Genomic DNA, 27,794 nt, shown 5'->3' with positions numbered 1-27,794 from the left:
ACTTGCCTCTATTCTTCCATATTAAGTCTTAAACTGGCAAAATGTAAGTCATTGCAAATCGATAACAGGAGATTATATGGCTGTGCTGCTGTAGCAGCAGGCTGCTGCTTCTATTTTGTAGAGTTAGGAAAGGGTGTGGGGAGAGAAGCAGTGGGGGCTGCTTGTGGTGTTTGTTCCATAGCTGTTCTTAACTTCCCTTTCTGCAGACAGCCTATTTTAAGGTGCACAGATGTTTCTACTACTCTAGTCCTTCGTAGTTGCTTAAGTGGCTTCTTAGAGCAGCTGTTCCCTTGTTTATGTCTCTGACGTGCATTTCACTGCAGTTCTTGGTTTTTTTGGTGATGGGAAGATGAAAGAATGTGCCAATGGTCTCTTGCTCAGCCTTTATCAATTGCGTCCTCACTGGTGTCCTACCCTTCTGCAGGGGAGACATTTCCATTGTAGCCAGAGCCCACTGTTGTCTTTCTCTGTCCCAGTTTTGCTGCCAGCAGACTGATTTCACCAGATGTGATGATGAGAGTGAGATTTGCAGTAGAATTTAACTCTGAGTTTAATAAAATTTGCCTGTGGTCGCTCATCTTTCATACTAGAAGTCAAGTGCTTGCGCCACATGGTTTGATGTGCATGTCCCTCATGGCCTACTCAGGCTTTCTGCTTTGCTCTTTGCCATTAAATTGATTTTCAGACTTGCTCAGTAGTGTGCTGGCTCTCTGATCTTTGCCATTGCTACTGCCTTGCTTTGGAGGTGCAAATTAGAAGCTGGTGGAATGAAAGAGGGAGGTGGAGCAGTGTTTGTTTCAATCCAGGAGAACAGAGAGCTGTGGAAAGAGCAGTATTTAACAGTTACTGGACAGCATGGGGGAGAGCTCCTCTGGGAATTTACTTTCACTTAAAAAAATGTCTTTTTCCGAGGTTGTGAAATTCAGGAAGTTATCTACATGCTAAGATTAGCAATTGTAATTTGTTTTCTAACAGGTGGAAATGTTCTGGATAGATATTGTGGAAAATCATGAAGTGCAAAAAATTAATTGACCTATTAGATTTTGGCTAACTTCTTTACATTTATTCTTTACTAGCTAAATGGAATTATATCTTTATACATTGTGTTAGTTAAAAAAAAAAAAGGTAGATAAAAGATTACAAATAGGAAACTTTATAATACACAAAGCTTCCTAAGAAGTACCGAGTTAAGCAGCTCTGGGTCTGTCTGTACTGTTCTAGAAGGTTATGTAGATAATTGATAAGTACATCTCACTTCAGAAGCTTTGATATCAGATTGCAAGACTACAAATAACAATTCTATCAAAACTAGGTCTGTAAACAATTCTTTAAGATACCTGTTCAGTTTGGTATTTACTTGCATATTGTATTTAATAGTTCAGTGTTTTTCTTTTAACTGCATGCTCTCTACCCATAAGTAGGCATAATTACCACTAATCAAGACTCCTAATCTCAAGCAATTATAAACTCTTACATTGTTCTAATTGCACATTTGAAAATAATGTCATTTTCTCATGTAATTATGAGATGATCCATACAATTAATTATTGCTTTTCTTTTTATCTGATCAATGTTAATTTTGTGTGACCTCACAATGTGTTATCTGAAAAATGCCTTTGAGACATGCAGTTTTTGTGGTTAATTTACAGTTGTGTTTCATATTCAGTAAGAAGTGATACAGTGCAACAGATTCAGCCTTCTCTCAGCTGAATAATTTGTTGTATACTAGGAACTTGTTGGTGAAACAGAAGTGCAATTATACATTTAAATCATCTACTATTTGCAAATGCAGGTGCTTGCTCTTTGAATAGTACTTAGGTTATTGCAGTATGTAAAAAGGGTTTATTTTGGTTTTCTAGTTGTTAAGTGGAATTTACATACAGACAGACTTTCTCAATCAGCTTTCCAGACAGCAAAAATGAAGGTAGTTCATTTTCAGAAGGCACTGCAATTCTTGGGTGCAAGATATAAGAGATTGTTCACTAGCCGATGTTGGTCTCACTTGTTGCTGTGTAGCTCTTCTGTGCACATTGGATGAGTGCATTTTGAACAAACCATCATCAATCTGTTGATTCATCTCAGGAACCAAATGCAGCACTTACATCTGTAATTTGGGTAATTGTAAACCTCTCATTCTTACAGATAGAAATTCTTCCTCTTATAATTCTAAAATAAAACCCCAGATCCCTTACTGTGGTAGCTGACACGTACACTGGCTTGTATTTATTTCTGTATTCTTACTTGTTACATCACTAGAAGTAGCAGATTATTTGGTGACCTTTGCAACCTGTGTCTGACCTTCATGATTCACTTGTGGGTAATTTGCCACTGAAATTACTATGGTCCTATCTGTGATGTTATTTAAACCCTGGTTTAAATGGAGTATCACAGACCACAGTGTAAATGAACAGCCACATTGTTGGGGACAACATGTTTTTCTTTATTGTCAGAAAAGAATATTAATGTCAGAGGGTGAGGGCTATATAATTTCTGAGGGATCTGGAGAGGAAATGCTGGAGATTTTGGTCTATCATAAATGGCCCAACTTTCTTCCTTTAGTAGAATGTATGTCTCTGAAATCAGTCTGGGGCTGCAGTCTACTGCGGTGGGTTCATTTCATTATTCTTTTGAAAGGAAGGAAAGGCACACAGCCAGCTACTTCTGTGCAGAAGAGTTCAAGGTTTAATATGTTAATGAATTTACCCAATATTAGGCTGCAAAAATCCTTGGCTTTAATGTGTCTTTAATAGTAATAAAATGGTTGGCTAATGATAAATTAAGGATTGTAAATTTGGGAATTAAAAAAAATTAATCTAGGCAGGAATAATTTTTCTTGCCAAGATAATTGTCATACTGGAGCTGTAATTTGCAGTGGAAATTGCTTGCTTCATAATAATCAAAATATATGACCAAACTTCTGTTTTTTCTTTAAGCTTCATGTAGCTGGACATTAATGGGGAAGAGTGGGGACTCCATTTTACCTTTGCTGGCATGGAGCTGTACATGCCAAGACAGTGAACCCCCAGGTCTCACTTGAGAGAATTGTTTGCCAGAGAGCAAAGAGAGTTGTATGGACACAAGTGCTGTTGTCAAGAAACCTACAGATAAAAATCTGCTTGCCACCCTCTCTTTAGTTGTCACTGGTTTCAGTGCTGTGCTGGCTGCCTTGTGCTGCTGCAGTCTCCTGTAGGGTCATGTTTGTATTTGCGTAACAGAGAGCAAACCAGTACTTACTTAGGGATAGGTAATGCTGTTCTAATACAAAAATACTCATGGATTAAGGAGCTGTTATGGTAAATCTGTTTTGTAAAGCATTTTATCATTCTTCACTACTCATCGAACTGCCTGATACGGTTTTGTTCAGGCACAAATTAAGGTTAAACAGGGAAAATAAATGGTTTTGGTCACTATATTAATTCTCTCCACTTTTCTTTAAACTGAATGTGCATATTTTTCTGCATATTTTTGTACCTGTTTGTACAGAGGAGTAGATGAAAAAAGAGACAGCTATTCTCTACAGAAGCTCATAGAAAGAAAAGTCATGCAGCATCAAGAAGGAATTCTGCAGAAAATCAGCAGTGTAAAGGCCTTGAGCAAACCTTAACTTAAATTACATTTCATGATGATCAGGGCACAGACAGTCCCATAAGTTTGTTTTGCAGAGTATCAAAGGTTTTTGTTGGCTACAGAACCTTAGAGCATCTTAGCTGGCTTAAGGATATCTGCCTATTACACTGACCTGAATCAATAGCTGCATTCTCAAAGGAAGGAGTGAGACGAAGATTTTTTTTTCTTTTTTAATAGCTGGTGAGGGAGTAAATAAACAGCAAAATAATAATAATTTGCCTTCAGTAAGGCAAAATATATTTTTTTATAAATATGGCTTCTCATTGATTTACCTCGGGTGGAAGAGATACGATACTCACAATTCAGTGCTTGTTTTGGGGGACAGGAAATGATTAAGAGGAAGAACTTACTCAGCAAGCCAGAGCACTTAACGGGTGGTTATCATCACATCTGCAGTCTGACTGTTCCTCTCCCTCTACAGCCAACCTGTCACGTATCACTGACCTGATTCACAACATAGGAAAGCTCCCCTTGAGGCTTCCTGTCTCTCCATTTCATTCAGGGATGGATTGGCTGGAAGAGCCGCAGCCCCAGCCTCTGCAAGCTATCAAACCTGGCTGCTGAGGCTGCCACCAGCCTGCTGTTCTGTCTTGGGCTTCAGCAGATGGATCTTCTCACGTCCTGTGTGTTTTCATCTGCTTCTCTCCAGGCTTGGAAACACTGCATTTTTTTCTTCCTCGTGTTTATTCTTAAACCCATCCTGATGAACCAGCTGGCTTCACAACTGTGTTGTGTGAAGTCAGGAGGCCTGTGCAAAGGTCTGCCTCTGAGGGCTCTAGCTCTTCCCTCAGCCCTTGCTGTTCTTTTGCCTGAAGAATATAAAATGTAATGCGAGTTTTTATGTATTATTAAACTTATGTTTATAAATTACTGACCCATGGTAGCTGTGTATTACCTATTCCATCTTCTGCTTTGATGCATTGTTGTTGTCACACCAAGGTGGGTAACGATGACTCAGCTTACCACTGGGATAATTCACTTAAAGCCTGGAAATCTGTCACTGATAGTATTTCAACACAGGTGCTATAAACCTGAGATGAAAAATTAAAGTATTTGCTGTCAAGGTATTTTTCTTAAAATTCTTCTGTCTTCTGTTGTGGTTTTGTAAGGTTTTGGGTACTGCTGAATTGTTTGATGGACAAATACAAACAGTCGTGTTTTAGGAGCTTTGTGATGCAGGACATGCTCTCACAAAAATAGGTGGTGGTCCTCAGTTTGTAGTGCTGAAGGTGACCTATAAAGTGCTTGAGCTCATCAGGCCTTCCTAGTAAAGCACTGATATTTGCATGCATTTTTGTGACCTACCATTTCCAGTCTTAAAGCCCAGTGGAACACAAAATGAACACCACATTTTAACATGTATTTTCTCTGTGCTTTTTCTTTTTCACAGCCCTTCTGTATGCCACCATTTTTGGTAATGTGACAACCATATTTCAGCAAATGTATGCTAACACCAACAGATACCATGAAATGCTGAACAGTGTCCGGGACTTTTTAAAGCTCTACCAGGTCCCTAAAGGACTGAGTGAACGTGTGATGGATTACATTGTTTCCACCTGGTCAATGTCCAGAGGAATAGATACTGAAAAGGTAAGTAAATTAAACTGCAAGGAAAGAAGTCACATCCTGAAAGTAGTCCATTAAAGTAAACAGGAGGTACTGTCTTAGTAAAGGAGACAAATATTCTTTAAATATTTTTAAGGGAAGCAGCAGCTTCCCTTAATTTTAAACTTTCAAATACAGTATTTCAGCTATTCTATCATATTGACATATGATAGTGGTAAAAGTATGTGTGTTTTGCTAGTGAAATGGCATGAAATAGTATAAAAATGATAAAGGACAAAGCTCAGCTTGCAGTAAATGAAGGTGACAAGTAAATAACACGTTCTGGATTGTAACACAATCCCACAGCTTTTCCAAGTGAGTTTTTTTTATTTTTCAATATTTCTTGTGAGGTTGCTTGCAGCTCTGTGGGCCTGAAAACAAAGTAATTTTGTTGTTGTTGTTGGAGAATTTGAATGTAATATTCTGTGTGCAGGTTAAAAATATTAATGAAAACTGGAAGTATTTAATAATGTATTACTTGAAATCTACTTTATGTAAGGCAGATGTTATCATTCAGATTCATTGAATTTAGAAATAAATTCCCATTGTGTCTTTTAAAATAGCAGATGGCCTTTCACCAGAACAAATGTACAAAAGTAACTCCTTGTCGCTTTCATATTAGTTGCCAGCTTTTGTAGAGATAGACAGTTTTTCTTCTGATTGTAAAGAAGTGTGATTTGTGAGGTGGATCATTCAGGAAATCATATCAATGCTCTGGTCACCAGCCTTCTGTTTGGCAGCTTAATTTAGTATTCTGAACTGTGGATGATGCAGTTAAAGAGCAAACAGTGTCATTTCTGTACAGCTGTTAAAGCATCGTTATGAAGGAGTAGAACAGATGTGGCCTTGCACTGAGCTGCCTGGAGACTGAGGGGCACACAGGGCACTGTTTGCTTTCCTAAATGGTCTTCAGCATATCTGCCATTTTTAGATCCCAGACATGATTCTGTAAGCACTGTCTGTCACACTAGCTTTCAGAAAGAAATGGTATTTTAGTGCTGGATAGTGCTGGTTAGAATCTGTTCTGCATGTTTTCTCACAATCTGTCTTTGTGTGGGGTTGTGATTTGAAGTAGGTGCATTTGGTGAAGGTGGAGAGACATCTGAGGATACATAGTGTAATGAGTGCTGTTTTTTTCATTCAGCCCCCATTACAAACTCCTGTCATCATTTTAAAAAAACAACAAGAAAAAAATGCTATGTAAAACATGTTTGTTTTGTTTTGTTTTGTTTTTTAAGCTTATCTTCAATGTACATTCTTGACTTCCTTTGATAAGGAGAGAAATGCTTTAAGGGTTTATTTTTATACAGCAGATAAACCAAACCCAGTACAACAATACCCAGTGTAGCCTTTGAGAATTATCTTAACAAACAGGAGAAAAGTCTCCAATTGTCAGGACACCAAAGAGCTTAATACGGTGCTGGTTTCAAACACTGGTGTGTTCATAGCTGAACTGCCACTGGCCGTGACTGCTACACCAAGAGCTCAGCTTTCATCTGCACAGCAAAAGCTATGCTTGGCTGTGCCAATCCATAAACTCCCAGGTCTGAGCTCTGTAGTTCTGATGCCTGTGCATAACTTCTGGGATGTCATGAATAAAACATGTATCGCTCGTGAGACAGAACAGTGGTAGTCACTGTCCTCTGAAACGCAGCACAGCTTCCTGCAGATGGGGCAGAGACTTAAGTGTGAACTGAGCACAGAACTGGTCCTATCACTGTTTTGTAGGCCACAAATTTGTCAGTTCAGTGTTAACTGCAGACGTGCTAAGTTACAAGTCTGGAAGATGCCAGTGCAATGAAATTTAGCCAACAGCTACTGAAAGATTCTAAAATTGATCCATGAAGATACATTTCTTACCTCCTGGACAAATGAAAGTCTTCTCCCATTTATCTGTAACTCTCAAATGTCTTTAATCCCTTTAATTTTTGTGAAGTGAAACACAAAAGTTGGAGACAACTTCTTTAAATGGAGAGTGGAAAATTAGTTAGCTTCCTCTAAGAAGTCTTTTTTTATCCAAAAGGTTTTTGGATAATAGCATAATTTTAAATATTCTTTTGTATATTTAGGGGTTTTTGCTACTATTTCTATTGTGACATTGTTGCTATATGATATTCAGGTAACTGAAAAGTGTGTGTGTGTAATTCCAGTAGTAAAATTTGGCAAGAATATGCCACTAGGGAATATTTTCATTGCCAGAGTAAATGAGACAATGGAAATGACAGATATGGCTGCTGCCTGTGTTCCCTGTTAAATGCTAGTCTTGTTGCCCCAGCCCATTTCTGTGAGCCTGGAAAACTGAGAACTGGCAGGTTTGGCAGCTCTGCTGTACAGGGCAGCCAAGAAAAATCATTCATGAGTGCCCTACACCTAAGCACTATAGAAATACATCTCTTTTTAGAAGTAATATCTGTAATAAAATGTCTGTTTGCAGGTGGACCAAAGATGATGATATTGGTGATGGAGTTATTTATCTTTAGAGTACCAGGCATGATATCTGGAACCAGTGCCATGCACAGAATTATGAGTTTGGTTCTCTGCTCAGATCTTGCAGAGAGCCCCATTTCAAAGCGTAGACATAGCCATAGTGCTTCCTGTGTTACTCTTGCTTTTCAGGAGTATTTGCAATGAGACAGTCTTCTCTTTCCACCTTGGAAAATGTGTGGGATTAACTCTGAAGATCAACCAGAGTGTTCCTTAATTGGATAGAGTAGTTATTACTAAGAAAATAGTTTAAAAAAACCCCAAAACAAGCAGACTGAAACTACTCAATGTTTTTCTCAAACAATAGGTCTTGGATGTGCTTCATCAAGGATTTTGTGATCCCCAAACCCTGTTCATATTACTTCTTTCCACTTTTAATCTGTACACGCAGCAGTGATTTTGTATTCTTTCCACTCGGCTGTCTGTATTATATTAAAACCCTTCAGAAATGGCCCTGGCTGGTACCCGCTGTGCTGAGCATCAGCTCTTGTTCTCTTAGGAGCACACATCATGAATTGCCGTGAGGAACATTGCATTTGGAAGATCAAAAGCTGCCCAAAACAGCATCATACCTTAAAATCCCTTTCCTGCATAAACAAACAACTTGGTAGTGTCATTGAGGGGTAAATTTGAATACCTGCAATTCTCAACGTTATGAGTTAATTAAAGTTTAAATAATTTGTTTTAGTCATTAAAGCATATTACTATTGCAGGCTTTTCACGGAATCTGCCTATGAAAAAAGTGACCTACCCTCTAGAAACAATTCTTCAGGAAGATTTTCTTCAATGCTTTCTGTACTGCTGTGCTCTAAGTTTTATTGTCTTAAAAACCTGAGGCCTTCTGGTGATTCAATATCCAGCAGAGCATGTTGCTGAGATGAAAACAGTGTTTTCCGTGAGGTGTTATAAAGTAGACTAAGTTAGTATTGAGGCTTATGTGGATAAATAATATAAAAATAAACATACACTCTGAGATTAGAAATTTTATAAGAAGGAGGAAAGTAGTTCTTAAACCTTGAGTGGTAAACTAGCCATAGCAGGCAGGTAGAAGCCATTTGCAGAAACTGATTGCCTGATTTCGCTGTCAGGTTTTGCAGATTTGCCCTAAGGACATGAGAGCAGATATCTGTGTGCATCTGAACCGCAAGGTTTTCAAGGAGCACCCGGCCTTCAGGCTGGCCAGCGATGGGTGCCTGCGGGCGCTCGCCATGGAATTCCAGACAGTGCACTGTGCTCCAGGAGACCTGATCTACCACGCTGGGGAGAGCGTCGACAGCCTTTGCTTCGTGGTCTCGGGCTCCCTGGAAGTAATCCAGGATGATGAAGTCGTTGCTATATTAGGTGAGTTTCAGAGCTGGTAATATGCATAAATACAAATATGTGCAGCAATTTATAGCCTCTTCTAATCATTCTTTAAAAAGCTTCAGTTAAGTTGGTTTTGCTACAGCCTGGAGAGGTTTAAAGTACAACCATATAATATCCAGATTACTTCAACCTGTTTCATCTGGTCAATGGAAACTACTTTAGCATGGGGTCCTGGTCATTCTTGGGGTTTTCCCTCTCTTGACACATCCCTTTTAATTAGAAATTCCATTTAGAACTTTAGAAAACTTGTTTTTGAAGCGCCTGGCTTCCCTGCCTCACTCACACCACCCCCCATAATAATCTGCTTTTGCTGGAATTTTTCCACTTCGATTTATTTAAGATGTCAGGTTGAAATAATATTTATCTATAATGTCAAAATAATTTAAAACATTTAGAGCCGATTTGTGTTAACTTGGAATGGCAGCTTTGGGTTGGAGGCATTGCAAAGAAACTGATAGGGGTGTGAACAGCATTCTGAGGCAGAGCTAACAGAAAAGAGTGGGATAATCCAATAGATGTAGATGAATCATGGGGTGGCTGGAGCATTGAGGAGGTGATACTTATCATTTGATTCTGTCAAGCCCTTTTGTGATAAGGTAAATTCTCATGGTGGCTTAATCCTGTAACTGTCACTCATAGCAGCCTGGAAAAAGAGAATAAATCATCTTGGTAATCCTACTTTTTTCTGAACACATACACTCAACTCTCCTAAGATGAATGTCTACTGAAAAATGAGGGGGTTAATAAATATGCTGAGGTCATTTTTCTCTACTTTTGAACAGGATTGCATGTATAGCACAGGGTAAATTTAGAGTTGTGGGGAATCAAGTTGATAATGCTTCCTTCCAAACAAGAAGCTAGAAAGGTGAGAAGCTGGAGGATAACTGATTCGCTTTTGCTCTGGAATCACCCATGCTGCTCAGTGCTATATGGTATTTGTATCTTCTGCTTGTCTGTGCTGCACATCAAGAATTTGCTACCTTTTGCCATGTTGAACTCACATCAATTAACATGACAAATGCAGAACACAAACTAAGACCCCTCAGTTTGTGTGTCTTTATGGCACCACCTGGGTTCATCATGAGAAGAAAACTTCAAAACATCTTGCTGCTCTATTTGAGTATAGGTAAAAATCACTGAGATCAAATTTCTTTAAAATGTTCTTTAAAGATACCAATTTTCTCTTAATCTTTACTCGTAACTCCTGCATTTTATCATAACACTCGCTTTAGAAAACCCTCAGCCAAGATTGCTCAAGGAATCAGTGTTAAGGAAACCTAACTCCTAATCTCTGCTGCTGCAGAGTGATAGCTACAGATAAATGAGGCTGTTCCCTGGGTATCTGGATGAATAGAGGTATTTTGTTGCTGCTCTTCTCCTGGGATGTAACTATTGATCCTCCTCCCTCCACAGCTTTTAATTTTCTTCTTTTTCTTTCTTTTTCCTTTTTAAATTTGGAGTCAGTTCCCTGGCTCTCACTAAAGTTGGTGAGTTTTATTCACATTTTCTTTGTGAATATTGTAAGAGGAGAGGAAAGTAAAATTAAGTGGCATCTGTTTTGGGATTCTGTGAGATTTCATTTTGGATGTGCATCAATGTTTGTATTTCAGTTTCTGTACTAAGGAATCCCTTTCCTTCCACAAATGTGTGTCCCTTCCTCCCCCAGGCTGTAAAGACTTCTGCTGAGGGTTTCTCTATCCTGAAAAGAAATTGTGTATTTAACTAAGCTTTCCACTATTCTAAATCAGTTGAACTTCTTTTTCCTTCAGCATTGTGCAATTTAATCACCACACAACTGAAGGATGCACCAGGAGATGGGTCAGGTTTTCCTCTCTAAAAACTTTGTACTCCCAGTTTTCTTTTCTGTAGAAAATAGTGCTTTGGGATGGGGTTTTTTAGTTGTTTTTGTTTTTAAATTTCATAGTTAGCTAAACTTGCCAAGTTCTTGATGAACCTATACCAGAGAAAACAAGGTACTACAAGGGGGGAAAAAAAGTGCATTGTACAAGACACATGATTTTTGCTGATTACTCAGCCAGGACAACCTGTGCCATAAAATTGTTTGCCATTCCCAACCAAGCATAGCTATGAACATCAGGCATGTAACAGGAAATCATGTGAGGAATTCCACAGGTTAATTTTAGCTGACAGGTACGTTACAGCGACGGTAATCTTCTTTCAGGCATTCTGGAAATGAAAACAAAAAAATAAGTGCACAAATTATGCAAGGTGAATTATTTGTTCAGCTCTGGCTGTCACGTAACAAAGCAGCCTTTGCAGCTTGCAATGTAGCCTGTATCTTCCTTACAATGGAGAAATGAATTGCAACTCTGAATCAGTCTGTGGGACTGCTGTGCAGCGCTACATAAACCAAAGGAAAAACACATTTAGTCCTTAAAGGATCCAATTCATAGGAAACATTTTCAAGTTTTGAAGTCATTTAACCTTGCAGACTGGTGTATAAGAATGCATTGTGTACACTTGCATAATATCCTTCCAAATCAGTTCCATGTAATACCCCAGAGATAGGTATAGTCTCAGTTCAGGCTTATGTTCTTAGAACAAAGCACTGACTTTGATTGACTTGGATTAATGAGAGTACTGAGTTGGAAGAAATTGCACATAGGCCAGCAGTGAAAAAAGCTACATTTTTTGTGTATCCCCTAAGATTCCCTTTCCCATTAATATAAATTAAGACACAAACACAAAAATATGCAAATGTAAATAAAAAAACCCAAACATTTGCATGTTTTAATAAAAATTTAAAGAAATTGGTGCACTTTGTATGAAGTTTAATTTGTTGGGATGAAAGATACATATTTTGAATTATATGCAAAATCTGTGCTAAAATACAGAAATTACTGATGTTCATGTGACACAGTCTTTGGATTTGGTGTGTCAAAGAAACAGAAACAAAAACGTAGAAAATGACCTCTCAGCCAGGCAATTGATTTGTTTGTGATTCATTCCAATACAAATGAGTCAGAAAAAGAAGACTTAGCAAGAAAAGCCACTCTATTACTATGTTTTCTATGTTAATGTGTAAGTATGAGAGTGGGATTATGTAGAAGGGAAGTTTGGCTGGTGGGAAGCTGCCTGGATGAGACACAATTCTGTTTTTGGTACTTTGCTGTTCTTTCACTGACACTGCTGTTACTGCGTAGGACGAAGTGCTGACGTACACTCAGCACTTTGAGGAAGACTGAGACAAATCACACTCTCCTTGCCCTGAAGAGAACTGAGCAAAGCACAGGTCATGCAGGTCTTCCATTAAGACAATGTTTTCAACTTGGCTTTGCTTTTAACTTTCCTAAGCCCTCCCACTTGGCCTGATGCTGCTTTATCCACCTGAGGCTGACAGTATCTCTTTGAACTCTTACTTAAAGGCTTAGCCATTTATCCCAATGTGGTTAGAAAAAATGTGAGGGCTTGTTTCCTCCGTTAAAAACAATCAAGTGTTTATGTGCACTTCATTTGGCAGCTCTAGTTCTCTCTGTTTTGGAGCAGATCTCTCAGGCTGAGACATTGACCATCTGAAAACCTGACTTTACTGCAGGTCTTTGAAAAGTTAAAACCTGCTCATGCTCCGGAGATTGGCTACATTTTAATTTATCAAATAACTTCCTTAAAATATTCCTCCCAAATTAGCTGTCTTCCAAGCACAGACTGCAAGGTATGACTGTAGCTTTCTTTGGAATATGCAGGGGAAAAGGCACTTCACTGCCCTCCAGCCATTTAGTCTGAACCTTTTAAATCTCCCCTCACCATTGCTTGAAGAAATGCTAATTTCTGTGCTATGTCTCCACTTGTTTGTGTGATTTGATAATTTAATGCAAATTACAGAAAATAATGTCACAGCAGCAAAAATAAGTTTTTGTAGGTATTTTCTGGAAATGCATAGAAGGGCTAGTTAGGGGACTTTGTTAGTACCCAAGTTGGTTCAAAGTCTTTCTGCCTGAAACTGAGATAATTTTTGACATTTAGGAAAACATTCCAGTAAAAAACTAGAGAGAGGAAGGAGAAGGCCCTTGAAAAATAGAGTGACAAACTTTTTTTTTCTAGAATCCAGAGGGGAAGCAGTGTCTTGTAATTTAATTTTCAGACTGCTGCAAAATTTGTCAGTTAATGGCTCCTAGAGGGCCAGACTAAGCAGCAGATCTTTACCTTTATGAGATGTTCAAAGCTGCAGAAATGGTCTTGATACTTCCTGCAAGGGGGCCATATGTGTGTTTGTGTAAGTTAAGATGGGAGGTTAGTTTTGTGGACTTGATTAGAGACAGGGAGCTCTAAGCTTTTATTTAACAACTAAAAACCAAAGCCCTGAAAAAAAAAAGCCCTGGTCTTCAGAACTGAGCACTGGATGAGAAAAATAGCATTAACTAGAAAATTTAGTTACAAAGAAAAAACCATAACAGTTTATCCCAAGTTTTACATTCTGCATTTATGTTCTTGCTATCTTTTTTTGAGCTAAAAAATTTCAGAAGAACTTTTTCTTGACTGTTGGTTTAGCATCACAGAATATCCTGAGTTGGAAGGGACCTGTGAGAATTGTTAAGTCCAGCTCCTGACTCCACAAAGGGCAGGTAAAGTGAATGAGACAGGAAGGGAAGTCAAGGTATGAATTTATTGTGAGTAAGGAATACAGTTGCTCTCCATCAGGTCAGTTTGTTGTTGCTATTCATTTTGGGGCTATCAAAGCTGAAAGACAATAACAGAATGGAGTTACCATGTAGGTATGCAAGTGTACAGTAACACAATGTCAAGATGGGATTTTTTGGGAGAGGAGTTGGGAGTGTGCAAAGGATGCACATAGACTTGTGTTAAAGATCACATGGGAGCTGAGGAAGTGAAATTTGCATGACCCTGAAATACAGATTTTTTTATAGTTATTTACAAAGCTATAAAGTTGGCAAGATTGGAGACTGGTTTTAGCATGATGTTGTAGGGGACCTTGGTGTGCCATGTTTTGTTTCAGCAGGATATTAAATGCTCCATTTGCTTTGTGTGGAGAAATTCCTGCTGATTTAATTTGATCTAATTGCAGTCTTAAAGAAATGTTATAAGAATAATTGTTTGTTTTCTTTACAATTGCTTTAGCTTACTCATTTAGCCGTAAGCACTTCATTCAGATGTAGACACCAGAGGATTGATTCAGATTTTGGTGGGACAGATTTACATCCAGATAGGACAGTGCCAACTGCAAGGGCAACTGTGCCACAGGGAGGGTCTATTTTAGAGGAGGGACAATAGCAGTGCAGAAATACTGCCTGTGTTAGACCCTCTCCATGGAAAACGTTACAACTTCCACACAGGCACGTGAAAAGTGCTTCTCAGCAGACTTGAAGATGGCAGATAAGTTAATTGAGTCCAGGCTGCTATCCTTAGACTGTCCCTAGTACCTGAGCTAACTTAGATTTCCCTGAGCAAACTGCTCTGTGTACCACCCCATTTTCAAATATTAGTTCTGTTATTTTAGAGCCTTATTTCTTTTATTTAATTCCAAACCTTTGAAGAAGTCCCTTACTTCTCTGCTTCATTTTTCACCTGAATTTTAAATTTAGATGCACCTCTCTGTGTTAAAAATGCCAATCTCCTGAGCTCTCAGGCCTAAGCAATGGTTGCAGGATTATGGATGACATTAAGAGTTTTCTGACAGTATCTAACATCACAGCATTGTTTGTGCTATTGAATAAGACTGAAACATGACCAGTGGTGCTTTGACAAAGGAATAATTGAAATTAAAATCCATCTTTATCCTCAGTTGTTCCATTGTGCTTTTTCTATTTATAGTTGAAAGGTGGGGGTTGTTTAGATTGATTTATATAAGCAGGTTGGACAAGTTGCATATTTCTGTGAAGTGATTCAATAAACATCAACTGAAGGAACAATTTTCAGTCTGATTTGCTCAATGAGTGTCCAGGCACACTTAGCAAAAGCATTACAGATGCAAATCCAGCTAAACTTTTTTAAAGTCCGTGGCATAAAGAGGTCTACATTAATACAAGATTTTAATTTCATGGTGGATGCATGAGCAGCACTAAAACTCTTACTGAGAAGTATAGATTTATCCCACGTGGTGGTTTCAGACAGAGAGTATTCCTTATTCCTGTCCTCCAGACATTGGGGCTGGGTTGATATCAGGACTTGCCATTTTTGAGACTTTTTGTTTGTTCTATGTCTAATTTCTGACAGACATTAAAAACATGAATTGCCAAAGCTCCTCTCCACTGATGTTTGTAGATGGTTTAAGACTTTGCAAGGTATTGGAAAAACAGATTTTTAACACATTCGATGACTTGCTGGAGTAATTGAGGAGGAGGAGTATTCCCTGAGAACAGAAGCCTCAGTAGGGAACTTTTGGGCACATTTCATGTTTTATTGCTGTGAATTTATACACCTTTGCATAATGTGCTCTTAAATAGTCCAACAGCATTGCATGTGGAAGAAGTCACCCTTGGAATTTGGCAGTGTATGGCAGGACCCTGGCAGCTGAAACTGAGATCTGGTGGGGGGATGAGGCTCTCTGTTCCAGCCTGTCCCTTGATGTCTCAGGATATCTGTGTTAGGAAGGCTTGCACATCGTATTTGTGTGCATGCTGCAACAAGAGGTGTGAAGAGGTAGAAATTACAACTTAGCAAAGGAAGTCAGCTTTCTATAAAGACCCTGATTTCTGGCAAATGAATCACTGAACTAATTTTCTTATATTATTTTTTTGTGCACAGGTTTTTTTCTGTTTCAGAATTTGGAAGGAGGAAGAATAATTATTTTTTCACTCAAGAAACAGGCTGAAAAATAATTTTAAAACTTTTCATGAAACACTAGTCTTTCTTTTTCTCCAAATTTCAAATTAATACTTTTTTTCAGGAATCTTTCTGTTTCATAGTTAAATTCATACTGAAGGGGTTACTAGAAATACTAACTTTAATGAAATACAAGATAGATGCAAATTTCATGAGGTTTTCAAAATATTTACTTTCTGTGTTTCAGAACACAAAACTTAGTGTTTAAACTCTTGTGAATCCTTTCTGTCTGAAATAAAATAATAAAATTTCGGAGCTTTAATGTATGTTTCAAGCAATATCTAGAATATAAAGCCTGTCCCTAAGCAATCAGGAAAGTAACTCAGAGGATAATGCAATTTGAGCCTCTTACATAGATTTTTTTAAATTTTTATCAGAGAGCTAGCACTGCCCATGCAATGAAAACACAGATTGAGCTTTGTTTTCCTGTTACTTAACCAGTGCAAATACATTCAAATATATTCATTACTCCAGTTACCTAAGCTACTCCATATCCTCTGAGTTTGTACAAACTGGCCACATATTTATAACATTTTTATAGTAACCATTAAAATGCAAATAAGGATAAATGATGCAGGTTCTGTAAGGCCTCCTGGCTTTTTTTGTGGATAAACCTGGTAGAGCCCAGCTGATGTTTAAAACTCTTCATCACAGTACGTCAAGTAGTGAAATATAATCCATGCTGTATTCTGAGAGACAAATAAACACTTTAATTATAGCAACAATAATAGAAAATTTAGCTGTAACTAAATCATGTTGTTGCTACTCATCTCTAAAACAAATGTTTTTATTTTGTCTGTACAGTAATGTGTTTCAACAGAGAAAATTGATGCAGTTGTGTAGTAAACTGTCTGCAAAATGTTGCCAGGCTGTGGTTTACAACATGAACAGATACACTGTGTTTCTATTTGTGCACCAGGCAAATCACTGAAAAAGCAACTGCAGTTTGTTGTCTCTTTAACACTTACTTTGGTTTCTGTGGCAAAGATACTCAGGCTTTGTGGAGGTCTAATTAGAGGAAAAAAGTAGTTAAAACCTCTGGTTAATGAAAAATAGTGTATTCTCTGCAGTGCAGTTGGTTGGTTGTTCACTTTTCATTACATGTCTGTTTGCACTTGAGAAATTTTGAGAAAATCCAAAGCAGCAAACCACTTCCATGCATCATCTCCTTCCAGCTGTACTGTGTTGGAGAACCAAATTAAGGCTATTCAATGGCTGTCAAGTTGTGGAGTTTATCTGTAGGACAGATACTGAATACTCCACCTCAATGCCAAATGGTAGCTCTGTTTTTTTCTGGCTGACGATTGCGGTTGCATTAATGCACCAATAGGAAAAATTATTTTTGCTCTACTGTCTTAACTTTCCTTGAATCTTTCTCCTCTCTGTAAAGTGGGAAAGTTTAAATTTCATGCCTTACTTAGATTTGGAGGAAATGAGGGAAGAGAGGAGAAGGGCAACATTTTCAGTTGAAGCCAAATTTGATGATTACAGAGGGAGTTTGACCCTGGGAAATCTGTGTGTTTGCTTTTATAGCAGTTGGTGTCTCCCACTGCTTGGAGGTAGAGAGCAGATCCTGAGGGTGCAGGCCAATGTGGGGGCTCCAGGGAGCTGTGCTGGGAAAGTCCTTGTGGCAGCTACTGTGGATCAGCACCACAGATAACTGTATTTACTAAACTCCTGATTGCCAAGATATGCTTAGTGCTGCATTTCCACTGAGGTGAGCAATGTTTGGTCAATCACTGCTCAAATATCAGCCATGTTTGGTCATTCTGTCTGATCTTTGGATCTGCTGACACTGTGTTCAGTGTTCAAACATGTAGATGAAGGCAAATTGGGAGGGGACGTAACCTAGGTTCTGCTACTGGCTGCTGTAACAACCATTACTATTGCTTTGAGAATGATTCAAACATGAATATTTTGCCTGATATACTTGAGAATCTGTGGATTCATGTGAATGCCTTCAAAATCCATACTGATTTTGAAGACCTGCAACACATGAATCCATAGCACCATCTTCTCCCTCAGCTGTTACACCAAAACTGCACCAGGACTTCCAGACACCCAGAACCCAAAAGTGGATGAGTAGGTTATCAGCCAAACACATATTCCACATGAGTCATACACTTTTGGAGTAGAGTGGAATACCTTCTGTCTGAGAAAAGAGCTCTTCTATCTTTCCTCTTGTAAGAGTGAAAAGGCCAAGGGTTGTTGTGGTATCAAGGCAGTCACTTGTAATGTGAGAGTGTGGTTCTTTCCCCATAATCAGCAGAACACCTGACTGAGCTGCAATAATCAGATCTTCATCACCGGTGCGGCTTTCAGGAGACAGAGTGAATGAGGTTTGACCTTATGCCTGACTCTGGCTGAACTGGCAGTGGTAACAGAGAAATTATCTTTTCACTTACAAGATGAACAGCAAATTTGATGTGGAGATGAAATTGGGAAAGAAATATGGAAACAGATGGTTTTATAAAATATTCCTTCACAGTTAAAATATATCAGGGTTTAGGGACTTGTTATTATAATTAAAACAAATAAGGACATATAAAAGGCAGGAAACTCTGGCTTTCCTATGCATGCTGAGCTGATGGTGGAAAAGGTCTTCGGCCCAAAAATCCAGCAGGGAATATAAATGATTGATGGTAAAAGCTTAGATCATCCACTTTAAATGTGATTGACAGATAACGTTCCTGGCAAACATCTGGAATTCAGCAAGCTGGGAATGAGAAATGCAAAGTACTGACAAACAAACTGTCTGCATTTCTCTAGATTTTTAATCTTTCTTCAGAGGTAAGGTGAAATAGATAAAGCCTGGAGTTGTAATAAAAAAGAGGCTTTTGGCTCAAGTTCCCTAATGCAGCCCTTGGACTTTGCCAACCACCTTCTAACTCAGAAGTATCACCATACCCTTCTTGCTTTCCAACCACAGATGGTTTAGATAAAACACCCACTTAGTCTTCTTTCCCCCCCGCCCCTTTTTTTTTTTTGTTCCTTTTTCCACAGTGATTGATCTTACTTTGTGGAGAACATATAGACAAATGGTATGCAATTCCTTATTATGCATAAGAGGCCAATTGTTCTAATGCAGTGCAGGTAATCCTGGGTGGAATTTTAATTCCTTCTTGCTATATAGATTTCTACTGCTCCTTCCCCTGCCCCCCCTCCCCCCATTTTTCTATAAATATCAAACATGGGTTTGTTTTTTTAGAATCTGACAATCAAATTTAATACTTTTGGTACCCATAATTTTGAAAATGGACTTGACAGAAATACAGCAACAAGGCTCTTGTGTGTGCCTTGCTTTGGAGACTGAAATACAGTGTAGGATTACTTTGCAGCTAGATCACCGGCTGTTAACTTCAAGGAAGTTTTTTAATGGAAGAAAAGAATACAAGTTTTTTGGCTTTTTTAGTTGGTTTCTTAGAAACCGAGACTTCTGTGATCTGACACAATTTGTTGCTCATGTGTTGCTTTTCTCTGGTTTGGCTTAGCAGGCCCCCAGCAGACCCAGCTCCTTCCTATGCTGTTCTTGCCACTAATGGGAGGTGGAAGGACACTGCAGGAGGGAAGAGTTACAAATAGTGAAGGGTAAACTGTGTGTGAAAAATGAGATTCACTTAATAAATTATAAAAAGTTTAATATAAACAAAAAGACAATTAGGAGACAAAGGAAATAAAGCAAAGGGTTAAAATGGCCGGGTGCCCTAGTGGGTTGCTAGGAACACACCTGGTATCTTGGGAACATCCTTTTTATCCCCTCCTGCTGTGAGGGTTTAATGCATATTCAAACTTTTTAAAGAAGTATTTAGCATGTCCCCTCCCTGGTTCCGCCTATTTAGAACATGCTCTGTATGGTTTTTATTTCTGCTATTCAGCACTATTTTTGCTGGTCATCATTATTCTTGCTGATGAGCATTATTTTGAGTCTGGTTTCCTTTCTTCTACAAATGGTCAGTGTTGATAACAGCCTGGGCCCCTCGTCCTGCCCTGGTGACAGCTGGGCTCCACATCCGTCCTTCTGCTGCTGCCACCAGCCTGGTCCTGGCTGCTGATAACAGCTTGGCCTTTATTGTTCTTCCGCTGATAACAGCTTGGGCCCCACTGTCTTTGCCCGCTGGGGTTTCTTGCTTTGTACTAGGAGATTCCTTTAAGCTTAAAACTTGTTAGCAAGAAAAAAGTACATACATAGCCAAAAAGTATTTAACATATAATATTCATCCTAATACTTGCGAAAGCCAATATCACAATAGAGATTTATAACATGTGGTTGCTGCCACAAATGAAGAACAAAGCTCTGTCATTCTGTTATGGGAAAAGCAGAATTGAATTTCAAAAAAAGTAAGAAATAAATAACTACTGTTGTACCTCACTTCTGAGGCAGGCACAGCAGCACCATGCTGCTTGTGCTTGGATTGTACTGATAATTCATCACGTTACCGTGGGGCAGTAACAAAATGGTTGTCATTTTTAGATAGGGAAACTTTTTCAGAGATGTTAAGCAATACACTTAGAAATGAGTTAGAATTCCTCTCCCTTGTGCTTGGACTACCAACTCTAACTGTTGCTCATCAGTGATGGCACAATTCAATGCTTGATAGATTCCAGAGCGTTAATTAAAACAGTTGTTTAGCTAATTGCCTGGAAGATTGTGAATAAAAGCATATTTATTCCAAAGGCAAACAATCCATTTTTACCCAGTGAAGCATATCAGTTTTTATGGTGCATAAAAATTGTTTCATTTCAATTTTGAATATATGGTGTAGTTGTCTAAAAGCCTTGTAGATTATCTGTTTCAAGTGAATGGAAGCTTTTTTTCTTTAGCCATTTCTAAAGTATCTGCTAACAAAAACCATACAGACAATTGAAAATGTGAAAAGTCATTGCTATTAAAAAGAAAAGTTGTTTATTATACTGGGCTGCAGGGCCATGCATGCTTGGTGATACGAAGCTTTTGTACTATTTCCAGATGTTGGCATTGTCCTATGCAAGAGACTAGAGGTGGAAGAAAGATTATCTTTATGATGTCTTTGCCTAATTTTGTGAAAAATGTGCTAACAGAGCAGGTGGTTTCAGAGTTTATACAAATTTAAAATTAAAGTCTAAAGTGGTCAGGATCTAAACTGATCCATGTGAGGTGGATGGTATAGGTCTTCTGTGGAAGGCTGGCCACACATTAGAGTTTATGATAACTTATTGCAATTCAGGGGAGTTTACCATCAATCTGATAGCTTTTTTTAAAGAGAAGATGCTTATCATCTAATGGAAGAGATTAGGTAAGGGTGGAAGTACAGCTGAAGGGCTGAGATGGGAAATCTCAGTTTGATTTAGACATTTTCTTGAGCTCTTTACTCACGATGGTTCTCTTGATTTCATATAGGCTTTCAAAAGTGACAATTTATTTAGGGAAGGAAATCTAAAAGAATTGAATTTACTGACTTCTGGGTGAAGTCAGTAAACTAATATATATTTTGATACTTTGGATTTAAGAATTGCTATAGGCAAGGTATTACTCATAAGACAAGGGACCATTCCCACCACAGCTTGATAGATATGAATGTATTTCCATGTCGTTGGTCTAAAGAGAGATGGGCAGTGATGATATAGCACAGCAGAAGTTTGGGAGGAAAACACATTTCAGAACAAGAGCAGTATAGCTTTACATTATCAAGGTAATAAGTGAAGTTTCCTTTCTTGTTAGCATAATGTATTGGAAAATGGGGTAGAAAAAGACCATTTACATTACTCTTGTAAATGAACTTGTAACTTTCTCCTTTTTGTGCCCAGCCTGAGCTGGGGTGTAACCAGTGAAATCCTGACTGGGAGCTGCACCTCAGCTAGTTTTTGGTGTACATGCCCTACATTGTAGTGCCCAGACTGGTGGAAATGCCATCCTTGCAGTATTCCACAGCAGGGAATTTCACTGTCTGCTCTGAGCTCATAGAGACATGCACATGGGAAGGGTGTGAAGAAATGGCTGTTTTCTTCCTTCCAGTGTGAAACAGCTAAACTTTCATGCCTTGTCATTGTTATGTTGGGGATAACTGATTGTACTCTTCTTGGTTTGGACTCTGTTTAGCTGCAGCCTGCAACTGCACTGATGTGTGATACAGGATGATTTTATTGACACAATACTGGGTAAATATTAGCCAGATTAAGAAAAATCAACAACACAGATGTAAGATCCTTTGTGTGACAGTTAAAAGGGGGAAGGGAAAAACCATTTCCTCTTAATTAATTTCTTTGAAAGGGATTAGAAGAGAACAATAACCAAGAATAAACCACTTTTCTTGAATTTTAAGGAAAAACCTTTATTGATATTTAAAGGACACTTGTCACATAGAACAGTTTTTAAGTTTGATTTATTCTTATGAAGTTTTGCTAGGCTGTTGTAATTAAGAAAAAGATAATGAAAAAAATATCAATCAAGTATTTCAAAGTTGGGTTTTTTCCCAGACAGTTTTTTTTTTTCTGAGTGTAAAAATAGAAGAAACTTGACTGCATGAATGAGATGTCTGTTCTTTTATATTTTTGATGGAAAGAGTGCTGTTATTGAAAGAAATTTTGTTGATTTTCTGTAGGCAAAGGAGACGTTTTTGGTGATGTGTTCTGGAAGGAGTCAACTCTCGCCCAGTCCTGTGCTAATGTAAGGGCTTTGACTTACTGTGATCTTCATGTGATTAAAAGGGATGCCTTGCAGAAAGTGCTGGAGTTCTACACAGCTTTTTCACACTCCTTCTCCAGAAATCTCATTTTGACCTACAACTTGAGAAAAAGGGTAAGTAGCTGTGATTTTAATATACATCATGTAAATTATCTCACTTTTAAGGACTGTCTGCATGAAGAAAAGGAATGACTTGAATTCTGGAATTTCTTGTGAACCCCTTTTAAAAGATGGCTTTTCAGAGCTTGCCTAAGAGACCCTGCTAGCATGTAGAGTCAAAGGCTATGAGTATTTATCCAGTGCTAGCTTCAGAGGGAGCTAGACTGTGTGCATGTGAAAGTATTGTAAGTTTCCAGGAAGTAGACAGGTTCCAGCATATATGAAAACTGTCACGCACTTGTGATAAACAACATTCATTACTTGATGCAACTTCACAGTTTGTAAAGCAGCTAAAAATATTTTAGGGGTTTTGCCTGGAATCACAAGGAAAATGACAGGGAAGATATAAAATCTAATATATGGAACAAAAGTCAAGTACAGTAAACACAATGGAAAAGTAATATGAACATGGCATTCTATGAAGAGTTGTTTCTTTTATTATAAATCACATTTTGGAATTACTTTGCTTATGTATAATATTTCCATTTTTTTATCCTTGATTTTTTGGCTCTTTTCATTCCATGCTGTGTGCCATTTCAAGGTATTTTGTCAAATGCAAGTAATCATAATCTAACAGCCCAATTTAAATCCTCTGTGTAATCTTCAGTGAACAACCTCTGCAGAAATTCATTAGAACTGTAGTAGGTATAATTCAGATGATATGATTTCATGAGGCAAAGTAGAAGACAATAATATTACATTGAAAAGAAATACATTAGAGAACCTGTACTTGCTTTATAAGGGTATTTGAGATCAGCTAAAGAAATATGTTTGATAGGACACTTCTTTGTTCCTAAAAATGATTCTCCATAGTAATTTCCAGGTGCCAAGTGAGTCCTAGATAATTAGACATGAAAAAAAGAGAAACCTTTTAATATTTTAAATCTATTTTGTAAAATTAAACTTTACAACTAGACATTTTAAAGATATTTTTAGACATTATAAATATATAGAATTGGCATACTGAAAGTAAAGTAGTGTGATGATATTTTTTTATCTGCATATGTTATCAGTGTAAAAGAATTCAGCTTTGTAGTATTGGATGAAAGAAGAACGTGTGTTCCACACTTCAGTGAAATAAATCAGAACTCTGGTAGAAAATTGATGTGATTAAAAACTAAGAAGCAAATTTATACTTGGGGATTTCCTCCTAAGACATTTTTTTCAGATGAAGGTACACAGCTGCAAGCATATTAAGAGAGATGTCCTGTTAATAAGTAGCTCCTTACCTGGTCTTGGTTAATGTAAGAAATAAAGTAAATGAAAAAATTTGACATTGCTATCACCCCAAGAGTCAGTATCACTGACTGACATATTTTATAATTAACTTCATGGGTAATGTGGTAAGATGCTCTCAGAATATATAATTACTTTTTTTTTCTTTTCCTTAAACTCAGTAGAAATAGCAAGATTAGAAGGACCAACTTTTTCAAAACTCATAGTTAATGCTAGCAGAATTCACATCATTTTGGACCTGCTCTGAGCCAAAAGGCCAAACTTTAGAATCAAATACCTACTCCAGAAGTGACAGTTTATGGACATTGCTTTTCCCACACCAGGTTACAAAACATTTTTTAACTGTAGTGTCTCATCTCCTGTGCTGTCAATTTCCTACACAAAATGTTCCTAATAAAAATGTACATCTCATGATAGCAATTTCCATCCAGTTATTCAAATAATTGGATTTTAATTGAGTTGCAGTCAGCAGAAAAGTGGCATTGATTGATAATGGAAGCGAGAGTTTGATGGTTCTAGGTTAACAGAGTGTAACACTATTTCTTTTATTAAAAGAAGGCTGATTGCAATCAGAATGCAAATGTTAAATAATATGAATCATATATGCTCTTGGAAATGCGTGGAAGGTACAATACTTCAGAGATTTGAGGTGATGCACGTTGAAAGGCAACGTTTTAGACTTTATTCTGGTTTAAATATCTGCGATTTTTATTTAATAGAAAAAACTCCCTAGCCTGTTGCTTCTAACACTCCTCAGGTCTATTTCTGCAAATGAAATTTTGTAGAATTAAGATGAACTGGTACCTTCTGTTAGTTACATTTGTGATGTATTGCATATCCTGTGGAGTATAAATACCAGAATTACACTTTTCATTTCAAGAAACAGTTCCATCTCTGTCTCCACAAATGTTCAACTAGTTTAAATGTAGATACTGTATATCTTCATGCAGATATATATATATTTTCAAGTATATATCTATCTGTAAGAGATATATTCATACAGATTCCAAATACATGAAAAAACAGTTTTGGAGATTTTTTTTTTCAGAAGGATCTCATTTTTTAGACTTGGTTATTCCTCTGAGGTGTCCTCATCTTCAGGGTACATATGCCTTTAGTTGGCTGTGGTACTGAGTCCCACTGTGCAGTGCTAGGTGCTTTGTAGCCAAGTTTCACTCAAGTGAGTTCAAGCATCGGTCCATTTTTTACCATTTTCACCTATTCCTTGGGTGCTGGGTCTCCTCTAGTGATCCCTGGTGGAGCTGGGGCTCCCTGTCCCAGGCCCTTAGGTGCCAGTGAAGAGATGTTCTCCCCATTGCTGGGTCTGGATCCACGTGCTAATGACTATGACAGAAATAAGCAGACATGCAGGTACATTGGGAGGTACCCAAACTGGTAAATTGGTCTTGACCTTAGCTAAACCTGGAGCTGGACTTCGGCAAAGTAAAAGGAAACATTCCTTGTGCTGTTCTTCCTACTTGTCTTGAATGTGGTTTGAGCTGAGCTGGGAGGGCAGGACACTCTGGTCCCTGAATCCCCTTACTGATTTCTGTAGAACAGGCCTGCAGGTATAAAATGTTACTGCCTCTGATACTTGAAGACTTTGTGGCCAAGGGAAAAGTTTCCAGTGCTCTGTGCCTGGCATGTCATTGTTGTCCCTGTCTGTGCTGTCTGTGAAAGCAGTTTCCTTTCACTCACTTTCTCTCAACAAATGCCAGTGAAATATCCTCTTTTCTAAAAGTGTCAGCTTGCTGTCAGGTGACTCCCTGAGCAGTTTCCTCAAGTGACTAAAATCCCTCCTGAAGTTATTAGCTGTCTAGTTACCTCAGAGTGGAGCTCAGATGTAGAAAACTTTTTATTTTTCCTAAAGGAAAAGAGAAAGCAGACCTCTAATTAACTCCTTCTGCTGCCAGTCACTGAAATTTTTATCTAAGTGGGAACAGGGGGATAATCATCTGCTGCATCTCTCTTTCCACCATCCTAAGAAACTGAAACTGCAATCTGTGCCTGCAGGTGCTATTTGTTGGACTTGAAGGCTTTGCAGCTGAAAGGAAGCTGAGCGAGGTTTTTCAGAGCAATGCTTGCTGTAACAATGTTCTGAAATTAAAGCAGGTTAACTTGATGTTTCTCTCAATTTTTGGAATCTTTGAGGGGAACCAGAGTGTAGACACTGGTGTGGGGTAGCCAACTCACCCTCATGAAGGGTATGCTAGACAAAAGAAATAATCCAGGCTGGGAGGGCAACAGGATTCACAGGCTGGATGGAGGAGGTCGGGTTTTTCCTACCAAATATTTAAACACTTCTGGGTTTCCAAATTTGACATCATAGCTCCAGGTTGGTAGAAGCATAAGAAGAGAAAAGCTTGCCTCATAGCTACCTGTCATTGTCATTGTGATGGGGTGCAAGTTTGCTGTCTTTAAGAATGGGGAGGGCCTTTGGCAAATGTTCTGGCTTTGTCAGTTGCTTCTTTCCTCGTGTATGAGCTTTGTGACCAATATTAACTTCCACTGGGTTGTACCACCCTGTATTTGCTCATTTCATTCTGCTGCAGCCATAAATGATGTTATAGCTCAAATGCCTGCTCGCAGTACATAAAAGGGAGAATTCTTATACATAATTTATTAAGCTGAGATTTCTCTAGTAAGCCATTTTAGTCTGGATAGAGATTAAATGACTAATTCTGAATACTTTGGAGTGTCATGATAAAAAGCACAAGTGGCTTTCCCAGAAGCTGAAATTTGTATCCTGATATAAGAGAAGGAAGGCAATAGGATCTAGGTATGTTACGGGGATTTTGTTGGAGTGAAAGAAGTGGCAAAGAATGTTCTGCATTTTTACAAGTCAAACATGATTTTGTGAGTTAGAGACAAAGTTCCTAGTCAGAACATGCTTGAGGGAGCAGTGATTGTGACAGAATAGACTCTCTCCTTGGCAGTGTAAGATGATTTGCTTTTGCACAAGTAGTGGTGTGTTTATTCTATGGTATTACAGCAGTGCTAGTGGACAGGACTCTCAGCATTTCTTTCAAAAAGCAAATTTAAAATGTAACTGTGCTTTCCTCTTCAACATTAGCTCAATCTTTCTTCTTTTGATAGTGTAAATTCTAACTAGAGAGAGAACCTCTCTCAAATCATACATTTCAGCTAGGAGTGCCTCAAGCCCTGATTTTAAATCTCAGGGGGCATTGGCAGCAGTTTGTTTTCAGAGGGGGTAGTCCATGGCCTTATATTCTGCCTTTCCACATGACAAGTTTTAAAATTCTTTTTCATGATAGAGTTTCAAAATGGTATCCCAGAATTCTTTCTGGTACACAGAATTGCTGGAAGGTTTCAACGAAGCTTTCTTACACTGAAAAGAGAAAGGTTTTAATTTTAGAATATTATCCCATTTGATGATAGATTTCATAATGGTCAAGCTGACAGCCTGCTTCTTTCTCCTGTGTTTGTACTCACCAAAACAATCCTACTTGTCCTGTGGGAAGAGGATTTTGATGTTTGACTGGCATGCATCTTACAACAGTGAAAACCGAGGACATTGGACATGACTGACATGTCTGGAAGGGCCTGTGGCTTGGGAATTATGCCAAATTCCCAAGGAGGCAAGGTTGTCAATTTCCAAAAATACTGTCCAAATGTAAATAAGCAGTTAAGCATTATGTTCTTTCCCATGTTGCTTTTTAAAAGCTGTTCAGGGAGTTGAATGCTCTTATATTCATGTTTTCTCTTTGTCAATCTAAACAAAACATATTTTATTCTGTTTCATCATTGATAGATTCCATATTGCATTTCTGCATCTTTTTTCTGGTCTTGGACATCTTAACTTCTCCCTGTCTCTAACAGAGAACTGTTTAGCTAG

At 38.2% G+C, this 27,794-nt stretch overlaps 1 protein-coding gene across 1 annotated transcript in view; it reads left to right on the top strand.

Annotated features, from left to right (window-relative positions):
• KCNH1 (potassium voltage-gated channel subfamily H member 1) overlaps positions 1-27,794 on the top strand; it is a 173,480-nt gene that overhangs the window by 79,054 nt on the left and 66,632 nt on the right. The window contains exons 8-10 of the mRNA XM_058835556.1: positions 5,018-5,217; positions 8,805-9,057; positions 22,461-22,657. Coding sequence (XP_058691539.1) covers positions 5,018-5,217; positions 8,805-9,057; positions 22,461-22,657 — 650 coding nt within the window. The remainder of the gene's footprint in view (positions 1-5,017; positions 5,218-8,804; positions 9,058-22,460; positions 22,658-27,794) is intronic.

This window comes from Poecile atricapillus, chromosome 3 (assembly GCF_030490865.1).
Source record: "Poecile atricapillus isolate bPoeAtr1 chromosome 3, bPoeAtr1.hap1, whole genome shotgun sequence".
NCBI lineage: Eukaryota > Metazoa > Chordata > Aves > Passeriformes > Paridae > Poecile > Poecile atricapillus.
Note: the sequence above shows the minus strand (reverse complement) of the source record. Positions and strands in the feature narration are given on the sequence as shown.